The 20,423-nt window shown below is 41.1% G+C and overlaps 1 protein-coding gene across 1 annotated transcript in view; it reads left to right on the top strand.

Moving 5' to 3' along the window:
• C9H3orf70 (chromosome 9 C3orf70 homolog) overlaps positions 1–20,029 on the top strand; it is a 34,548-nt gene extending 14,519 nt beyond the window's left edge. The window contains exon 2 of the mRNA XM_073360268.1: positions 16,452–20,029. Within this exon, the coding sequence (XP_073216369.1) occupies positions 16,452–17,008 (557 nt within the window). The 3' untranslated portion in view covers positions 17,009–20,029. The remainder of the gene's footprint in view (positions 1–16,451) is intronic.
• Positions 20,030–20,423: the final 394 nt, after the last annotated feature.

The following is a 20,423-nucleotide window of genomic DNA, read 5'->3' as shown; positions in this document are numbered from 1 at the left end:
CCTGTTGGTCAGAATCAAGTCTAAAATGGCTGCCCTCTTGATTGCTTTCTCCACTTTCTGAAACAAAAAGTTGTCCCCAATTCATTCTAAGAACATTTCCAACAGATATCTGGGTAGTTAAAGTTCCCCCATTACTACCAGGTCTTTTGTCTTGGATATGTCTGTCACTCTTGTAGTTCATGTTGCTTAATAACATCACTACATAATTTTCAAGACTGTTTCTTTAATATTTGAAAAGTACTCTGTGAATATAAAAGACCTTATAAACTAGATGTGGGGGGATTTTTTTGTTTTTTTTTAACCGGGCAACCAATAATCTTACTATTTGGTTGTTATATACACTTTTATTATACACCATGCCATAAATAGTCTTGCTGTTTTGTTGTTACAGGCACTTGTATTGTTTGTTCATTGGGCATAAAGGACTGTTGGTGCTAGAATAATTTGGGTAACCTGTAAGGGGGGTTTGGAAAATGCTAGCACATTTTTTTTAATGACTTCTGCTAAACATCTTCAATTATTAACAGTGAAATTTCCAAAAAAAAAAAGGAACAAATCTTTTCAACATTTATGCTGCGTGGTTACTTTTCCTTAATTGGGCCAATGAACACACAATGGTCATGTTCAAATTCTGTTTTATATGCACTAATGCAGTCTTAGTTCACAGCATTTCAGCAGCATGATTAAATAAACGGTGTTCATTTAAATATGGACAGTCAGGATAATATTTCTTCAAATGTTGTAAAATTCTTCTGTGAAAGCCATGTCCATCAATCCTTACCTCAGGGCTGGTGCCTTCCTTACAGCACCTTCAGGGGTGTGATGGGCCCAAGTCATAGTCCATCAGGTACAAGTAGCTGTTGTAGTTAACTCCAATAGTGTGGTATGGTGCTTTTTAATTCCCCTTACAGAGACTGGGGGTTCTCCTCAAAATATTTCCTAGTACCAAAGAAGTACAGAGGCTGGAGGCTGATCTTAATTCTAAGACAACTAAACAAGTTTGTGAAGCCTCAGAAGTTCATGATGTTGACTTTAGCAAATATAAGTCCTTCTCTAGAGGAAGTAGATTCATTTTCATCCCTCTATCTGTGAGATGTCTCCTTCCATATAACTATACACCCATTGCACAGGAAGTACGTACAGTTCTCCATAGGCCAAGATCATTTTCAGTACCAAGTGCTTCCTTTCGGCCTATCTTGGCCCCAAGTGTGTTTTTAGATCAGATGCGGCACATGGTTCTGCAGTACTATATTCAGTTCTGGATCCTGTTCCAAAGCTCCCTTCTCCTAGGGACACTGCTTGGAAGTCACCTGAAGTGGAGCACTCAGAGGGGCACTACTCAAGAAGGAAATGTACTAACCCTGTGCAGTAGCTGTAGCTCTTTGAGATGTGTCCCTATGGCTGCTCCACTACCCACCCTTCTTCCCCTCTGCTTCAGTTGTTCCGTAGGGGATGACTGAGTAGAGAAGGAACTGCGGGTGGTTCACCCGCATACCCTTATATAGCCTAAGTGTCTGCCACAAGGAGGCATAAGGTACATGCGTGGGTTGAACAGGTACTGTTAGCTAGTAATCACCAATCAAGGACTTGAGCGGCACTGTTACCCGCACGCTGTAGGACACCCCACCTTTACCCTTCTGTGAGCTCAAGGCCTACCCTGGTTGATTTAGATACCTCACCCTTTCCCATCTTGGGCTCAGGGCAAAACCTGGTCAATTTAAATATCCACCCTTACCCAGTTCCTAGGTCTAAGGGCGTACTCTTCTGCGGTTTGCAGGATCCTAGAGCAGTGAAAGAGGCTTATACAGTAATATCATTATCTTATATTTATTAACAATTACCAAGCAGAATACACATGCTAAGCTGTATTTTAGATGTGTCCCCTTATGGATGCTCACCAATCCTGATCATGCAGGTGGACTTTCCCTGTTGACCAGGCAAGATCAGTCTTGTCTATAACTTTGTTGTATGTCACGGTTGTGCGGAGGATTCTTAGCAGCTCTGATCTTAGGCTGTGTCTTAGAGGTGAGTTCTTCTTCTTCTTTTTCTTCAGCTGGTCTCCTTCGTGGACCCCAGTTTATATAGTGAAATTTGAGTCCTCCTTAGCTATATCTTAACCAATCATTTTACTAAAATATTACAACTTAATTCTTTGACCAATCCTAACCTATTGTGAAATAAATCTTTAACCAATCATACCTCACCACCTTAGTTGACTTAAATCTTACAAAATTAGTTATGCAACAGACAGAAACCATCAAAAAACCATACAGATAAATAACAAAGAAGTAGGGACCATAAAGGCAAAACAATAGAAGTATAGATTTTACAATCACAGCTGTTAAGTGACTCCTTGTCAGACAGAATGCCATCAAGCGAAATTTTCTTTAAACATCTTAAGAGATTCCTTGCTTATCTGGTGATGGTGGGTACTATTAGGAAGGGTACCTTCTTAACAGCCCAATATTACATTGTTTTGATATAATTTAGAAGGAATGTGAGGATGTGACTTCCTGCATCTTGGCTTATGGCTGCTGCTCTCCTAATATGGCTGCAGGGGAAAAAAAGGCCTCAGACCTTATAGCACATGAACATCTGAAGTGAAACATCCATAAGGGGACACATCTAAAAGAAGTACAGTTACTGCACAGGGTGATTAATGTTTCCTTATGACAAACAATGGCTAAAAATGATCCTAAATCCATATTTTAAAAACACGACCCGTTGCACCACATCTATTCAGCGTTCACCTCTCCACTAACTTTTGTGAAGACATCTGCTGACAAAGTAAAAAGTGTCATGGACAAATATCAGGCAGAGCTCAGTTTCAGACACTTCTTGTTTAAACATTTATGAGAGACCCCCAAGATTTTTATCCCATTATAAACCCTTTTATAAACACAACAGGAACTATGTAGCCACTACCAGTCTCTACTATAACAAAGATACAGCAGTACTTAATTTCTTCCTGGAGCTTATATACACAGTGAACTCTGCTTTTCATTGAATACAGGAAAGTATTATTTTCCATCTTTTGGACCAGAAGCCAAAGGAGAAAACAGCACATCTTAGATGTGTCCCAGGTTTTTTTTAGGAGAGCTATATCTTCCACATAAGCAGAAATGGCAAGAGTTCCAACAAACTATTTCCTGTGCATTTACCTGGTTCAATACCTGTACCTTGACAAAGCACTGTAAGTTACAGAAAGCATTCATCAGTGGAAGTGGTCTTCTGTAGCAGAATCCTTCAGCTTATTGTGTAATTCTGAGTTAAAAATATACATTAAATGGCAGATTAAAACATGTATAAATTGTTAAAGATGGGCGGCGGAAAACGTTTCACTAATGGTTTGATCCAACTCTTATTAACATCAGTGGAAAGATTCTATATGTTTCAGTGGGAGTTGGGTTAGGCCCTCTGTCCTTGGTGTAAGAACTGATGGTCCTGGCCTTTAAGATAGAAAGAGGTAAATTAGGCTTTGGTTGATTTTCTTTTCCATAGAAAGGAGATGCCCTCCAATCCAACCATTCCAGCTTTGTGTGAGGTGATATTTTTAATAAGTTGAAGGTTATTCTCTTTGAAATTCCCATAGTTTTTTTCAATAGGCATATAGCACTGTTAGTTGGTTACATTTACAGTCATTACGTTAGAGTAAGGAGGCTAAAATTACTTTGTCACAGATTTTTTATGTGATTCCTTCAGGGAGTATTCCTTCTCATCATCTCCTGACTGACTCTTCCAAGCTGCAGAGCTCGGTGGGCATGGCTTCCTCGGAGAGAACTGATCCCATAAAACAAACATTTCATTTGTCTGTATGTTTAAAAAAAAATCAATTTGGGCTTAAAACTAGCTGTCTTTTAAAAAATAAAATATGTTCAATGCTTTTTAAAGATATGCTCCAGGTGCCAGTAACAGCAGCAGAAATCAGTTTATGTAGAAGATTTATTTTTCATAACGTGCAGAGCTCATCTGGGTGTGTGTTTGTATACAGGTCTGTAGAGTTTTTTGCCTAAGGCGATTCCAACTCTCCATTATGCTGCTCTTCATGGCTTGTCCTTGGGATATGTTTGACATATTTTCAGCTACTACAAGGTCAAACAACTTAGCTGGTAATCCTCTGTTTATAGAATAGCCACTGTTTCCCTCTACCCTGAAATTAGTGCCAGCGTGGCAGATTTCAGAGACATATTGTGAATTATGCCATTGCTAGCAGCATGCAGTAACAAACAGCAAACATCTCAGATTATACCTGATCTGTTCCCCACCTTTATTTTGATTTGTCAGCTTTTCTTTCAGAAGAGTAATTTAGACTGCTGCCTCCCTTTGCCTCCCCCCCCCCCCATATATGGGAAAACAAGGCTGTTGACTCAGACTTTAAGGCCAGATCCTCTAGACTGACCACCTGTACATTCTAGGGCACAGAACCTCACTCACCCACTACTGCAATAGACCCACAACCTCTGGCTGAGTTACTGAAGTCCTCAAATCATGATTTAATGACTTCCAAGTTACAGAGAATCCACCATTTACTCTGACAAAGTTATAAACTTTATTACTTTGAACATATAGATGGAAATTCAAGGCTTTTTCTATGTATATCTTGTACCATAGAGTGTATTTTTTTTTATATTTGAGTGCAAAGAAAAGACTCCAAATGTAAACAGTAACATGTGACTTCAGCAGTTTTGATCAGCTGACCATGTATGTATCAAACTGCTTCAGGTTCACAATGGAAAACACTAATCCGTGGATGTTTACTACTTTGTTAGCAATGGTCAGAGAGAACTCCTGAAGCTGAGGACATTATTTTCCATCTAAAGTGAACTTATTAGTTCAAGTGGCAGTAATTTCCCCTACAAACTAAATATTCCAGCATGCTGTAAGTCTTCTCTTGTTCTCTCCCTTTCCCTGCATTATATATTTCCCTGCATACACACATTTTTTGTTGCTTATTCCATCAGTTTCTCCCTCTTTCTCCTGCCCACCCCAACACCCATAGCTAAGGCTTGGAAAATCTAACAAACATCTAATAAACAGAGAATGAAGCCTACTAGCCAAAGTCAGATACAAAAGATGGGGCTGTCCCCTCCGCTGGGAAGGAGCATCAGCCTGCTGTCAAGCTAGCCCACTGCTTCCAGTTCTGGGATTCCTCACAGTGTTTTCCTTGGACTCAGCTTGAGAGTTCCAGCTTTTGCATTGGCCCCTGGCTTGTTGGTGTCCAAGTATAAATGCCCACCATATGCTCTGACACTAGAAAGGAGAGGGTCTATCCATTCATCCGCACCCCAGGTTACTTGGCCAAGGCATTGATCAATATTTTCCCATATTCTCAGCCTCCCTAAGCTGGAGGGATACACAAGCTTTATAAAAAGAAAAGGAGTGATCCAGACATAAGGGATAGAAGGAATTTATGTGAAAGGAGGAGGAGTGAGACACACAGCAAGTGAAGGAAGAACTGAAGGCAGAGAAGAAACACAAAATTAAGGGGTAATATGAAATTATTGAAAGGGTGCACAATACACTGGGAGAAAAAGGAAATAAGGAATAAGAAGGAAAATGGGGGGAAGCATCGTAGGAGAGAATTCAGCACTACAATAGGAATGAAGGATAAAAGATAAAAGTACTGTAATTTTAATAGTGTAAAAAAATTAAAATTCTTTTTACCCCAAAAAAAAAAGAAAAAAATTTATGGAAATTTTATGTAGCTCACGAAAGCTTATGCTCAAATAAATTGGTTAGTCTCTAAGGTGCCACAAGTACTCCTTTTCTTTTTGCGAATACAGACTAACACGGCTGTTACTCTGAAACAAGCTTTATAAAGTCTGTAAACCAAGTCCAATTTCAAGAAAAAGGAAAATTAGAATAACAGAGTTGAAAAATTAGTTTTCGAAACCAAAGTAAGTGAAGGAATGTGACTGAAGACAGAGCCTTCTTTTGAAACATAGGGCAACTTTTTTTCCAGTTGTTGCATAATTTAAGGCATTTTCCAACCTTTTCTATTAATCTCTTGCCTCCGGATCCCAGAAAAACTCATTTGGCAACAGAGAAACCCTGGAAGTTCTTCTTTCATGATTGACATAAATCTATCAGAGAGACAAGGTGGGTGAGGTAATATCTTTTATTGGACCAGCTTCTGTTGGTCAGAGAGACAAACTTACACAGAGCTCTTCTTCATGTATGAAATAAGCTTGAAAGCTTGTTTCTCTCACCAACAGAAGCTGGTCCGATAAACAATATTACCCCACCCACTTTGTGTCTCTAATATCCTGGTCATTGCTACAACTTCACAGCATAAATCAGTAATGGCTAACATGTCCCTTCATCACAATACAACTCACTTTGTTAATGCATTGAGAAGCCTGCGGTGGCTTTTAAATCCTGTATAGAGAAAGATGGGGGCATCTAAAATATTCTTCCTTTGTTGTTTTCATATCATAACCACTGTATTTTGTAGAAATCTTACTAAGATGCGTCAGCCTTACAATATCCTGCTGTGAAGCCTCTGCTTAGTGATGGGGAGATTATAATGGAAGGGTGGAAATTTGTACTGTAATTTAATTTTTTTGAAAGTAAAAAATATGAGGGAAAAATGCATGACTAAGGAGCTTGTTTGGTTATCTACAAACAAAAATGGAGCCTTAACATTTTTGACCAAGAATTCCCTTTAGGATTGGGCCCTTCTGTTTGGAAAATGACAGTGCTAGAAGAGGAAACTCAGACAGTGCAAACCAAACCTCTTTATACATGGTGATTGCCCAGAATCTTCAGCACCATAGATCAGTCAGGCAACTCATTATTATACTGCAACTACCCTCATAGTAATCACATGTTGTATATATAATAATTGTTGAAATGGATCTTTAATGGCCCACAGCTGGGTGGATTGTTACTGGTACCAGTGAAAATTTGGAAACAGTATGCTTTATTTATTTGAGTATTTGAGTAATTTATTTGAGAAAGAATCACACAAGCAGTGAAGGTTATAGAATACACATCTCTCTAATAAGCCTTCATTCCCCAAGCATAAAATCTCAGTAACAATGCTGGCCTTACACAGTATCCTGATTGGCAAAAAAAGCAGGTATAGCTACCAGTCCTAGATGGAGATTTCTCTTCTTCTCCCCTCTCAGGTACTTGGTCTGTCAAATGTCCCCCAAAGCAGGGTCTTGGGTACCCTGAGGCCTTCTGGTTCAAAAGTCCTACAAAAGTCCCTCCAATCAGGTCTTGATTACCCCAAGGCCTTCTGTTTTACAGCGTCATGGACCTCTTCAGACGTTAATTGGGGAACTAACTAATTTACTCTGCTTAGCATTTATGCCTTCCATTCTCAAAGGAGTCACGTGTCCCAGAAGTATGCCCTGTGGGCGTTTCATTACTTGTTTTCCTCTAATTCATATTTTAGAAGGGGGCTGCAAAATGGAGACAGACCAAAGATCAAGTGATGTTTACCCTCTCATCAATCCTTCACTTTAGCCTTGAGCATGATGCCATTCAGATGGGTCATTTTGACCCAGGTCAGTCTGTGCCAACCTCACTGATAGCATGTTTTTATGTTTCCTTTACCTGGTGAACTGGTTGTCGGCTGATATATTCCAAAGATTGATGTTGAAACATACACACAGATAGAGCCTCAAGTGCAATTTCAGCACTTTCAGTAAATTTCCACACCAACTGCCTGATGCAAAGAGAATCCTGCTCCCAGAATCCTCTAGCAAATTCAGACGTACCAAGTCATACCAAATTCATGCTTACCACATTCATTCATATCAGCCACAGTAATTCACAATAAAATGGCACCAACAATAATATTTGAGATGTAATGCTCTCAAAATACTTTACATAAAGGTGAGTATTATCTCTGTGGGTTTTAGCTCTCAGATGTTGACTGACTTGCCCAATGTCAAACTGAATCGGGATTAGAATGTATGTTTCCTGATGTTCCAGTCCCCGCTCTAAGCGTATTAAGCTGTACTGCATCCTCCGTGGTTTTTATCATATGACATTATTTGGCTATACTTATTTAGGACTATGCTATCCTTTTCCTCAAACAAAATGAAAATAATCACATATAGTTCAGAAAGTCCTCTGAATGGAGCAGGATCCTGACAAAGGGGTTAGCTTAGATGTGGGCATCATTCAAGGACACCAAAAGAAAACACAAAAGGTGTGTTGGCCGACACAAGGGGGAACCACATTCACACTCCGTGTGTAGTATGCACATTCCAATAGTACCCTGCATTCCCTACTCCTGGAATTGTAAGGCACACACCAAAGGGAGTGCACAGTGGTGGAACTTTTTGGAAAACCCCCCGAATGTGTCCTCAGAGATGGTAATTTTTAGACACTCCTTGTCCCCTTGCTGTGGCATGGAACAAACACCATGATTTTGGAGCCCTGTTACAGGCACATGCTGTACGTTTGTATTGACTAAAATAATAAAGTATTCTGTGTTTTCAAAGGACAGGATCCGCATTTTGAAATATGTTACACTTTGGCAAGCCAGCCAGGAGGAGTTGTGAGCTTCTGGTCCCTGAAGCTGGAAAACAACCCCTCCAGAGAACAGAACCTAAAGAGCTATATACATCTAGCACCTGCAGGGGTAGGCGTAGTGCAGGGGATATACTGAGCACAGGAAACAAAGATGGCTAGTGCTGAGCTGGAAAATATACGCAAACAGCTAGAGGGGCAGTTTTGCCAGCTATAGAGTGAAGATCTCATTATTTGTGATTTCTTAAATGTTTCAGGAGAGAATTGAAGCAGAGTTATAGGAAAGACCTGGTTAGCTCTAATTAGATATATTAATCAAGTCTCTGTCACTGGACCTAACCAATCGGCCACTAAGGAAGAAAACAAGAGAGAATTTAATCCCAGCAAGAGAGAAACAGCAGTACGAGCTCTGCAGTGTGCACCCCTGCTACAAATGGATTTCAAAGTAACAGGACAGATTGGATGTTCGAATCAGAAGGTTGGATGGAGTTTTTTCTAGTGCATACAGGAACAAGACCATGAAGGGGTTATGCAGAACCTTGAAGTAATGGAAGCAGTGGTTAAAGCAATTACCCCGGAACAAGTCCTTGGAGTTAGATGGAAGGAAATAGTACCATGACGTTACCAAAGCTGAGAATTTTAAGATCCTACTGTGAAGAGATGGATGCAACTGAACTGTATTGGAATCTTTCCAGTGCTGCCCAGGGTCCTGAAGATACACCTCAGGATTTCCTGGTACGTGCCTTGGATTTGTGACAAAGTACTGCTTGCGTCACAGGAAGCTGATTCCACTCTGAAGTACAATCCACTCCTTGTGCAAAATATGTTCCTTCTTTCAGTTTCCAGTGGGCTGCAAAATAACAACATTCAGACTTTACAATCTCTTCATCTGTGACTGAGCTATCTCCGAGATAGCTGTCACAGGTAAAGCTCTTTTGGAGAAACTAAATACTGTAACTGGCAGGAAAAGAGAAAAACACACAGTAGCAAGAGGGGCACGAGGAAAAGCTGCAGACCCTCTGTAGTACAACAGGCCTTTGTTGTTAGTGAGCCAGAGACTGATGAGATAGCAGCACCAATTAAAAAAACAAAACACTGTATATGTCACCAACTTAATGGATGGGATTGGAGAATTGAAGAGAGGCCTAGAAGAAATAAGAGCTACAAATGGAGATCGCCGTTATCAAGCTGGTTCTGAAGGCACCCCATCATGACAGAAGGAGACCACTCCAATCCACCCCACATAGAGCTCTTTGGAGGTGAGGCCATCCCAACTGCTAGATGGAGGGCAAAGATAATACATGCAACCACTCTGTGCGGTGTAGGAATGAAGAGCGCTACTAGTATGGATATCATAAAGACACCCCTTGGGATGGACTGGAAGGGAAACTACACCCAGTTGCTCCAATGGGACCTCGAGGGACCAACCAGCCCCAAAGGTCCCACAGAGAGACAGTCGCCATAAATAAGAAATTGAGAAACCCGTGGGACTAGTACAACTAGACATAGAACCATAGACATGTCAGACTGGAAGGGGCCTCTATAAATCACCTAGTTCAGTCCTCTGCACTGAGGCAGGACTACGTATTATCTAGAGCATTCCTGACAGGTGGTCTTCTATCCTGTTCTTAAAAATCTCCAATGTCGGAGATTCCACAACCTCCCTAGGTAATTTGTTCCAGTGCTTAACTACCCTGATATTTAAGAAGATTTCCCTAAGCTTCCCTTGGTACAATTTAAACCCATTGCTTTTTGTCCTGTCCTGAGTGATTAAGGAGACCAATTTATTATCCTCCTCCTTTATAACAACCTTCTACTTACTTGCAGACTGTTATCCTGTTCCCCACTCTTCTCTTCTCCAGACTAAACAAACCCAGTTTTTCCAGTCTTTTGTGGTAGATCATGTTTTCTCAGGGGTGAAAGTAACTTAAAATTCTTAACAGAATGGTCATATCGCAACCTCCCTTCTCACCTCCACTCCTACACACTTAACTTCATGGATCCCTTTGCATGACTTTGATACAGTAGCTGTCTGCTAGTTTTATTCTAGAGTACTGGCAGTAGCTTTAAGGGTACGTCTACACGGACGACGTTAAAGCACTGCCGTGGTGGCCCTTTGATGTGACTGTGTAGTCGTGGCTCCAGCACCGGGAGAGAGCTCTCCAGGCACTGTAGTAAAACCACCTCTGTGAGGGGAGCAGCTCCCTGTGCTTTCTGCGCTGCCACTTACAGCCCTGCAACTTTCCTCCCTCAGGGGTGTGAAAAAACACACTCCACCCCACCCCCTGAGCGATGGAAGTTGCAGCGCTGTAAAGTAGCAGTGTAGACAGTGCTACAGCGCTGGTAGCTATTCCCCTTTTGGAGGTGGTGTTATTACAGTGCGGGGAGATCCGGAGCCACAACTACACAGTCATGTTAAAGTGCTGTCGGCTGTGATTAGTACAGTTAAACCTAGCCTGTTTCACCCATTTGTACTGAACGCTTCGGCCACTTTCTTACCGGTATGCTGTACCAGCCCGTACTGGCATACTTTCACCTCTGTTTTTTCTAGATCTTTAATCTTTTTTTGTTGCTGTCCGCTGAACTTTCTCCAATTTCCACGTCTTTCACGAAGTGTGGTGCCCAGAACTGGACACACTGCTCTAATTGAGGCCTTATCAGTGCTGAGTAGAGTGGAAGAATTACCTCTCAGGTCGTGCTTACAACATGCTCACAACCTCTCAGGTCCTGCTTAATACATCCCAGAATGATGTTTGCTTTTTTTGGCAACTGTTTTTCATTGTTGACTCCAATTTAGTTTGTGATCCACTATAACCCCCAGATACTTTTTCTTCGCTACTCCTTCCTAGCCAATCATTTCCCATTTTGTATTTGTGCAATTGATTGTTCCTTACTGAATTTCATCCTATTTATTTCAGACTATTTCTCCAGTTTGTCAAGATCACCCCAAACCCATCATCCCCGGCTCCATCCCAGAGCCCTCACCCCTCCTGCACCCGAATCTCCTGCCCCAGCCCTGATCTCCCTCCCGCCCGCTGAACCCCTTGGTCTCAACCCAGAGCACCCTCCTTCACCCCAAACCCCTTATCCCTCAGCCCCACCCCAGAGTCTGCACCCCCAGCTGGAGCCCTCACCCCCCCCCAGCCCAGAGACCCACACTCTGAACCTCTCAGCTCTAGCCCAGAGCCCCCTCCTGCACCCTGAACCCCTCACTTCTGGTTCCACCCCAGAGCCCTCACCCTCTCCTGTAGCCCAACCCCCTGAGCCAGCCCGGTGAAAATGAGTGAGTGAGGGTGGGGAGAACGAGCGACAGAAGAAAGGGGGGATGGAGTGAGTGGGGGGCGGGGTCTCAGAGGAGTGGCAGGGCAAGGGTGTTCGGTTTTATGCGAGTAGAAAGTTGGCAACCCTATTTGATGCCCTTTGAATGGGGTTAAAGCAGCGGCATAATGGGACACTGGTGCACAGGTGTGCATAGTGCCATGCACATGGGTGAAGGAGACCCTTCCTAATGTACCAGAAAGGGAGCTCCTGGGTTGCTTGAGAGAGATCAAAGCCTGAGCCTCGCAGCTGCTACTGGCACCCCCACTGCCTGTGACAGGTGGGTTGAAACACATTTTCAGTGGCAGACCCCATACTGCTCCTGACTCAGGAGATGGAGAGTCCTGTTGTGTACAGTGTCATTGATCAGGTTGTTAAACAGCAGTGTCAGGAATGGCCAACCCACCGTGGTCATCTGTCAGCAGCTCTTCCCCATGTTCAGCAGAAAACAATGAATGTGTTGGTACTCTTTCTGAAGGCAATAAAGTCCAGGGACCTTGGTATGGTAGAAGTAGGGAAATGTGGGCTCAGTTAAAAAAGGGGACATAATACACTTGAAATGTTGGGCTCATAAATTGCCTTTCTGCTAGTCTAACAGTCATAGCTGAACCAGGGAGTCAGGGTCAGTGGCCGGAAGGGTTAGAGCATAGGGAGACCCTACTCCAAATTCTCCAGGGGTCATCGTGTAAAGTCAGTACTCCCATCAGTTCAACATGCTGAATGGTAAAGTGTCCAGCCAAGTGTGCAGTGAAAACTTAGCGAAGGGCAGTCACTGTCCTTGTTCTGTGAGGAAAAAAACTAAAAATAACCAATACAAAGCAGTTTGATTTTGTTTGTATGTGTGTTAAGAAACTTCATCGCTAAGTTTTTATTTTGGAAGACACTGATGGCACAATGGACTTGTCTGTCAGAATTACACACTCTGCAGTGAGTGGTGGTAGACTATTGGGTAGAAGTGTATTTTTTTTTAATCTGGATTTTCTTTGGTATAATAACCTTAAAATGTGTCCTTTGTTCCTGGTTTTCTAGTGTGGTTGGTTTTAGAAAACAAACAACAACCTACTGTGTGTAAACTAGAGCCAGCCAAAATTTTTCAAATGAAAAGTTTTTTCTTTAATTAACCAAAAAAAAAAAGTCCTTTTTTAATGAATTTTTTCACCAAAAAATCAATGTTTTTGAAAATTTTTGTGCCTTTCACAATTAAAAAAAACAACCCCTATTAAACACACAATTGAAAATTTTTGTTCACCAAAAATCTGGTTTTAGGTAAACTTAAAGTGTGATGGTCATTTTGAATGGCAAACATTGGGCAGATTCATGTAAACACTTTTGAAACCCCCAGTTGGGTCTGTTACGACCTCTTCTAAACAAAAACCATGTAGAATTTTTTTTGCAACACTAGTTTTTCACTTGCAGGCTGGCTCTCATGATCTCTTCTGAAAAGCCCATTGCATTTTCACTTGTCACCCATGGCAGTGGGCTCAGGGGCAATTGCAGAAGTGCTTGTTTTGCCACAATTTCTGTCTGGCTGATCCTAAACTGGTGGCAGGAATGTTGAGTGCTCTGGACTCAGGGTTTGTGGGGTGGGAAGAAACCATCTTTCTTGAGAGCAGAGAGAAAGGGAAGTCCTCCTCTTCCCCTCTCCAAAAAAAGCAGCAGGGAGCAGCAAGAGAGCAATGGGTAGCTGCACTGGAATGCCCACAAGCCCCCAGAATCAGTGAGCAGGAAAACCTTGTTTCATCCAGGATATCATACCACTGCTCGGGGACCTCATATATCTGATCATATGTGAGGATTTCCATTGAGGGTACAACTCTCCACACAAGTATGTGAAATCTATGAGTGGGACATATCCTTCCTGTGAGAAGGATCAAAGAGAAGCAAATCTGGGCTGCTAGAGGGAGCTGTCACACAGTCTCTTTTGTCTCTATGCCCATGCCCATGTCCAATGTCTGTTAGTTCACTGGTTTGACAGCTTCTGGAGTCCTGTCCCAGTTCTGGTGCCCAGAATTCAAGAAGGATGTTAATAAATTGGAGAGGGTTCAAAGAAGAGCCATGAGAATGATTAAAAGATTAGAAAACCTGCCTTGTAATTATAGATTCAAAAAGCTCGATCTATTTAGCTTAATAAAGAGAAGGTTAAGGAGTGATTTGATCTACATGGGGGACAAATATTTAATAGTGGGCTCTTTAATCTAGCAGAGAAAGGTCTAACACAATCTCATGGCTGGAAGTTGAAGCTAGACAAATTCAGACTAAAAATAAAACATTACATTTTTAACAGTGAGAGTAATTAACCATTGGAACAATTTACCAAGAGTTTTGGTGGATTCTCCATCACTGACAATTTTAAAAACAAGTTTGGCTGTTTTTCTAAAGGTTCTGCTCAAGGAATGATTCTGGGGAAGTTCTCTGGCCTGTGTTACACAGGAGATCAGACTAGATGATCACAGATGATGGTCCCTTCTGGCCTTGGAATCTGATATTACGCTCCACAGCACTCAGTACTGGGATGGCTACAAATGATCCAGTCATCAATTCCGCTGCTGGTACCAGGCCTAGCGCTGAACCAGGATAGGGTTGAAGTGAAGAGAGTTTGGTGTGATACTGTTCGTAGTGATAATTCACACCCTTGTAACACATTAGGGCTTTTGAAAAGGATGATCAGGACATAGGCCAAGTTGAGAGTTTAAAAATGCACCTAAATCTTCATGACTCCCAGCTTGTACAGAGGTAGGAGACTATTTGCAAGACCTACTAAACCATGGATAAAGAAAAGGAGTACTTGTGGCACCTTAGAGACTAACCAATTGGTTAGTACTCCTTTTCTTTTTGCGAATACAGACTAAATTAACAGCTGCTACTCCTAAACCATGGATGTGTCATTAGGTCCAGCTCTGTGTCTCCTAGAGGTTGTAATATTTAGACATGCCCTGCCCTGGCCGGTTGGGGTTGCTGTGGTCTGACGCTGTTCTCACAGAGTCCTGAGTCTCTGTTCTGCATGTGTGTGCTGTATGTTTGCACTGATGGAAATAATAAAGAATCCTGTGCTTTAAAGACAAAATCTGTGTTTTGAACCGTGTTAGGCAGTGCTGCACCTCGTCATCAGCAAGCTAATAACTGTATTTCCTTTTAAGCTACATCTTCATAATAAGAATGAGAGGAAATGCCTTCCATTCACCTTGAAACAGTCCCCTTGCTCAAAAACCCCTTGTGGTTAGCAGCCTCAAAAGGCAAGCACCCGTAATCTGCTAAAGAATGGCTTATGGTAGGCCCTGTACTTACATAAAAAGACAAATTGCTCTGCAAGAAAGGTCATACGGTCCCATGTTTAAAAGAATTCCCAAAGCAAATATAGAAATCAAACTAAATACAGCTAGAAACAATCCAGTTAGAGAGGCCCCAGTGCCCCCTGTAAGTGGGAGATTTTTTTGAGATTCAAATGAAATACGTCGTGAAATGTGTTTTTGACTATGGATGGTTAAGCCACAGGACTGGGAATGGCAGACTTCTAGAGAGTCAAAAAGACCAAGATGCTAATGAGGGGGAATTGCAACAAAAATCTATGTCTTTGATATTCAATTTCTTGCTTACACACTTAAACATTTGCTCTGGTATATGACTATGTGTGCCTGTATGGTACTTTGCCTCTGGACCAAAAGATGGTAACTTCATACTGCACACCCAGGCTTGGCTGAGCACAGGCAGTCCATTACTCATGGTAGGGTGTGCACCCCTTCCGAACAGAAGTTATGTGGATGTCCGTACAGCTCAGATGTGTTAGTTTAGAGTCCAGGGTACTTGTAGGGAAAAAAAGATGTAGGATAAACAGTGTTCCTTCTCCACCTATGGTGGATGTCTACACTGCCTGAGCTGTTGTTAAGCACATAATGGCTACTTTGTTTGCTTTCCTCCTGCTTACCTACTTACAGCTCTGGCATTAGAAATTTTAATAATTTTATAGCTTAATTTTTTCTTCTTAGATAACCCCCCCCCCTGTGCTTGTAACTGTTCTGTAATTGAGCTTTATAGTTTGTGAAAATCATAGTAAGACTTAAACCTTTTAAAAGGTAATTATGTAAACTAATTGCTGCATTTTATGGTCCTTTGAAGTAGTCTCAGATTTCTGTCTTTCATAACAAAGTACTGGTTTTCAGCTCTATCTCCTTATTTCTTTCTTTAGCGTAGCTCTACAGTGTTGGAGTCCACTATACAACCAACAGAACCCTATTTTCTTATTACATAGCCAGAGAATCAAAATGCCATAGGCACTCGAAGAGCTTTGGAGTTCCCTTATTTTCTGCCTTAAAATTCCATCTGCTAACTACATAGAGGCCGTTTTGAGACTAGAGAAAGGGAAATGCAAATACACGAATAAAATAAACTCACTTTGACAAAGAACAGACTAATTAATGTTAAAATGATTCAGTTCACCAAAGGAAATATCTGTCAGAACTGATCCCTGTTTAAAAGACAAGATTAATGTGAAATATTTTTCACAGGAGTTTTCTGACTGCTTTCTTTTGTTTTTTTTTAAACCAGTTTGGTGAAACACCATGTATTTTTGTTCTGTATTGATGAACTAATAATAATAAGATGATATAATCTGTTTGTAGCAATTATGGTTTTTAACTCTCTTTATGCAGGTAAATACGTCTATCAGCCAATGACTCCTGTGGGACAGCTTCCCAGCACTGAAATACCTATCCGACCTAGGGAATCCACAAACACCATTCAGATCTCGGTCTCGCTCACTGAACGCTTCTTGAAGTTTGCACCTGTCTTCCAACTGCCATTACCCCCCGACTCCCCACGATACTGCACAATTTCCGACCTTTTTATCGACAATTATCGTGTGAAATGCATCAATGGGAAGATGTGCTATGTCCAGCGGCAGCCTCCCGCTGCGCCCCATAAAATAAAGCCTGAGGAGCTTGCTGTTCGCAATGCCTTAATTTCAAGAGAGAGCAATAAACCAAAAATAGATCCCTGCTCTTCCCCTTCCAGCTCCGAGGACTCTGGGATCAATGCTGTTGGGGTTCCCTTTATGGAGTCATGTGATGAGGACACTGAAGAGGGGGCCGAGCTAAGTTCTGAAGAAGATTATAATCCAGACAGCAGTTGGGAGCCAGACGAATGCCCCCTTCTGTTGCCCTCACCATGTGAACTGGAAGTGATCGAGACTATAGAAACCACAGTGTGACATGCCATGTTAGAATCAGTCCTGCGTACACTAACCAATATTGCTTTTATAGCATTTATATTTGCTTTCTTTCTGACAAGTCCTTTTTCCCATTGCACTTGAGACTTTTCAACCTCCTCACAGAAGAGCAGTACCAAGACTTACACATCAGTGAGTTAGTTATTTGAATAACTAATTCTACCAATTAATTTTAATGCACTCCTTCACTAATCGGATCTCCCACTTCTACATTTAAGCAATGTTAAAAAATTATATGGCTTTTATGACAAAGTGGGCCTTATCTTAGTCTGGGTCACTTCCTTTGCAGTTAATTGTAACAGGACTCGCACCCTCCTGCTGTTTTCCTCTATCGGGACATTTATGATGTACTTTCACAGCACAGGGGATATTACAAAGCAGCATGGGGAAGGTTATGCAGTTGGCCTGATGGCCGAGAAGTCTTTATTCTCTCCTTCTGTCACACAAACGCATACATCTACGCCCAGTTGGAGATCCGAAGTACTTCCTCTGTCCTCCTCCCAAAGGCTCCCCCGATAGCACACCCCTTTCTCCAGTCCAGATGTGATTCCTTTCAAACCCTCTCAGTTCCTCCTCTTCCAGCTTGTGAGAGAGCAGTGCAAAGTGCCTCCTACCCTCTTCCAGGCTATGTGTAATGTGTCCACAATAGCTGAACTCCTGATAACTCAAAAGCCGGGATTGAGCTAAACTCCACTGATGAGTGAATTGTTTTGCTGCCAATACATCATTTAGCCAGAGCCAGCCATTCTTTCTTCTGACTTAAACAAAAAAGAACGGCGCTAGTTTTTGTTTTTATTTTAGGTGAAGATTTCGGTTGTAAAACAGGCTACTCTGGATTTAGCTGTGAAGTGACAGCTAAAGGAGAGAGCTCAATCAGAAATTGTTCTAAAATAACATGAATGTTCTGTGAAGAACCATCCTGCATTGAAAGGGGGGTGGGATAGATGAACGAATAGTTCGGTTCTGCCCTTTGTCTGAATATTTGCATTATCTTTGTTTTGATTAGGGTTTAGTTTAATTGGTCCAAACTACTGCCATTGCTAAGACCAGGTCTGAACGTGTCTGACTGTCTTTAAGGCAAGCTCTAAAGACAACAGATTGGGGTGAAGAGTTGCAGGACAGAAAATGGCTAATTGGTCTAACACTTTTCCTCAAGCCCTTCTTTCTAATTTGACCTCTTAAATGTATTTATGCCATTTCCTCCGAATTTTAATTTATTGGCACTGATTAGATGAAAATCTTGATAAACAAGGATTATCTACCTTAACTAAGCTTTAAAGACCCAATGTACATGTATCGTTGTAGCGTTGTTAAACCATACTGGGTTACAGTTACCAATAGTCGTGCTATTAAGAAATACACGTCTGTGACACCTTCGTTTGTATGTGTGTATTTTAGCTGGAGAATCCTAAAGAGGTACTCTCTAGCCAGTTCAACAGTTAGACATGGATGGATTCTAAATGAAACTTAAGCAAGATGGGAAAATAAACATTTTTCTGACCTTATGCGTCAGTCCCTTGACAACCTCTAAATGTATTGTTCTTTGAAAAGTTCTGTACGACTGAACCAGTTAGGTATAGTCATAATAACAGTTCTGCTTCTGACTGTAAACATAGCCTTCTTGTAATTCTTTTGTTTGCTATTTACCTTTCAAAATTATTGGAGAGAATAAGGATATATAAACGTACAGGTTTAGTTATCAATACTAGAATCTCTTATTCTATGTTGTAAAATGGAAAAATCTTTACCACTCTATCCTGACTTATTGCTAATTTTTATACACTTTGTAATCAACACCTTTAGAAAATATTTAGACAACAGTGTGTGTGGTAGGAATTTAACATGAATTGTTATATAAAGTAATATTGTACTTTTTGACTAAAATAACACTTTGAGAGGAGAAATAATAGGTTTTATAGTTTTGATGAAGTATATAAACAGTGCAATGCTTGTTAAACAGATGAGGAATTCGGCCCTTGTGCATGAGCAGATACAGTCTTACCAAGCACTTAAAGAAACATGCTGTTTGGTTGACATTTAAAGGAAGATTGTAGAAAAAGCTATTTAAATGGGGTTTGTTTTTTTAATATGGGATTAGTCTTTCTTGGGTAACCAGGGTTTTTACTTGGTGGCGGTCTGTCTTAAGCATTAATTTAATTAATGCTATTGAATTTGTATTATAATCCTTCAAATGTAATTTGAGACTCTGAGGAATCTGAAAATCTGTCATCTTGTGGCCTGCCTGGCTGACTTAGCCCCCTGGAGGGGTTCTTCCTGTTGATGTCTAAGTGTATTTTCAGGGATCTAACATTGTCAGAGGGGCCCTGTTGGAGAGAACAGTGGAAATAATTACAAATTATATTTTGGTGAGGGAATAGAATATTGAAAAGGGTAACCTGAGTGCTCAGTAATCTGAAGGGGGAGACCTCCCCTTCTTCCTTTGAATTTACGCGAGCACGTCTGCTGTCAGCAGGGCTATAGTAGTGTCTAGTGAAAAATAGTTGGGTGGTCATGACTAAGATTAACTTAATTTCCTCTGGTGACACAGATTCCATATCATTGTGTCAGGATACATTTCTTTCCAAACTGTTAGTAATTACTGTGTGTGTCTCTTTACCATGATCTGTTTAAAAGTCTTAAGCACAATGGGCTAAATCCTAACTTGTATTACACCCCATGGATTTTAGTGGAGTGCTTGGGGATAGGGAAGGGCAAGATTTGGGGAAATGTTTTAACAGCTAATTCTATAATGCATTTCTCAAATTTATGTTCAGTTCTTGAACCAGACTCTGAACAGATCACTCTGTGTGTACTACTTCAGAAAAATACTACTTTCTTAAATAAATGTGATTTGTTTTCTTTTGCACAAGCACAGGCTTAGGTAGATTTCTTTTAAAGAATACCTTTCTGATATCAAAGTTACACGTTCTAATTTGAGTGACTGAGGAGTGTCCTCTTTCAGGTGTATGTATTTCCTCTTTAATAAAATACTAAACCACTGCAGCACAGCTTGTCTTAAGTAACTCTGTATTCCACATATTAGAGTGACGGGTTTCACAGTTCTGTTCGGTAAAGAAACAATCACTCTGGCCCCAATTCAGCAAGACGTCTAACTTTCTGGGCAGAAGTAGCTGTGTTGAAGTCACGTGCTTCAGTATCTTGGAGCCTTGATCACAAACATTGTGTGAAAGTTTAAACAACACAAGTTCTGACTTGAATTTAAATAAGTGAGATACTGGTGTCCATGCTTCCAAAAGGATGTTAACAAATTGGAAAGGATTCAGAAAAGAGCTACAAGATGATCTGAGGTCTGGAAATCAGGTCATATAGTGAGAGAGTAAAGAAGCTCAGTTGATTTAGTTTATCTAAGAGAAAGGTTGCAGTAACTTGATCACGG

This window comes from Lepidochelys kempii, chromosome 9 (assembly GCF_965140265.1).
Source record: "Lepidochelys kempii isolate rLepKem1 chromosome 9, rLepKem1.hap2, whole genome shotgun sequence".
NCBI classification, from domain to species: domain Eukaryota; kingdom Metazoa; phylum Chordata; order Testudines; family Cheloniidae; genus Lepidochelys; species Lepidochelys kempii.
The sequence above is the reverse complement of the archived record's forward strand: the minus strand, read 5'-3'. Positions and strand labels throughout refer to the sequence as shown.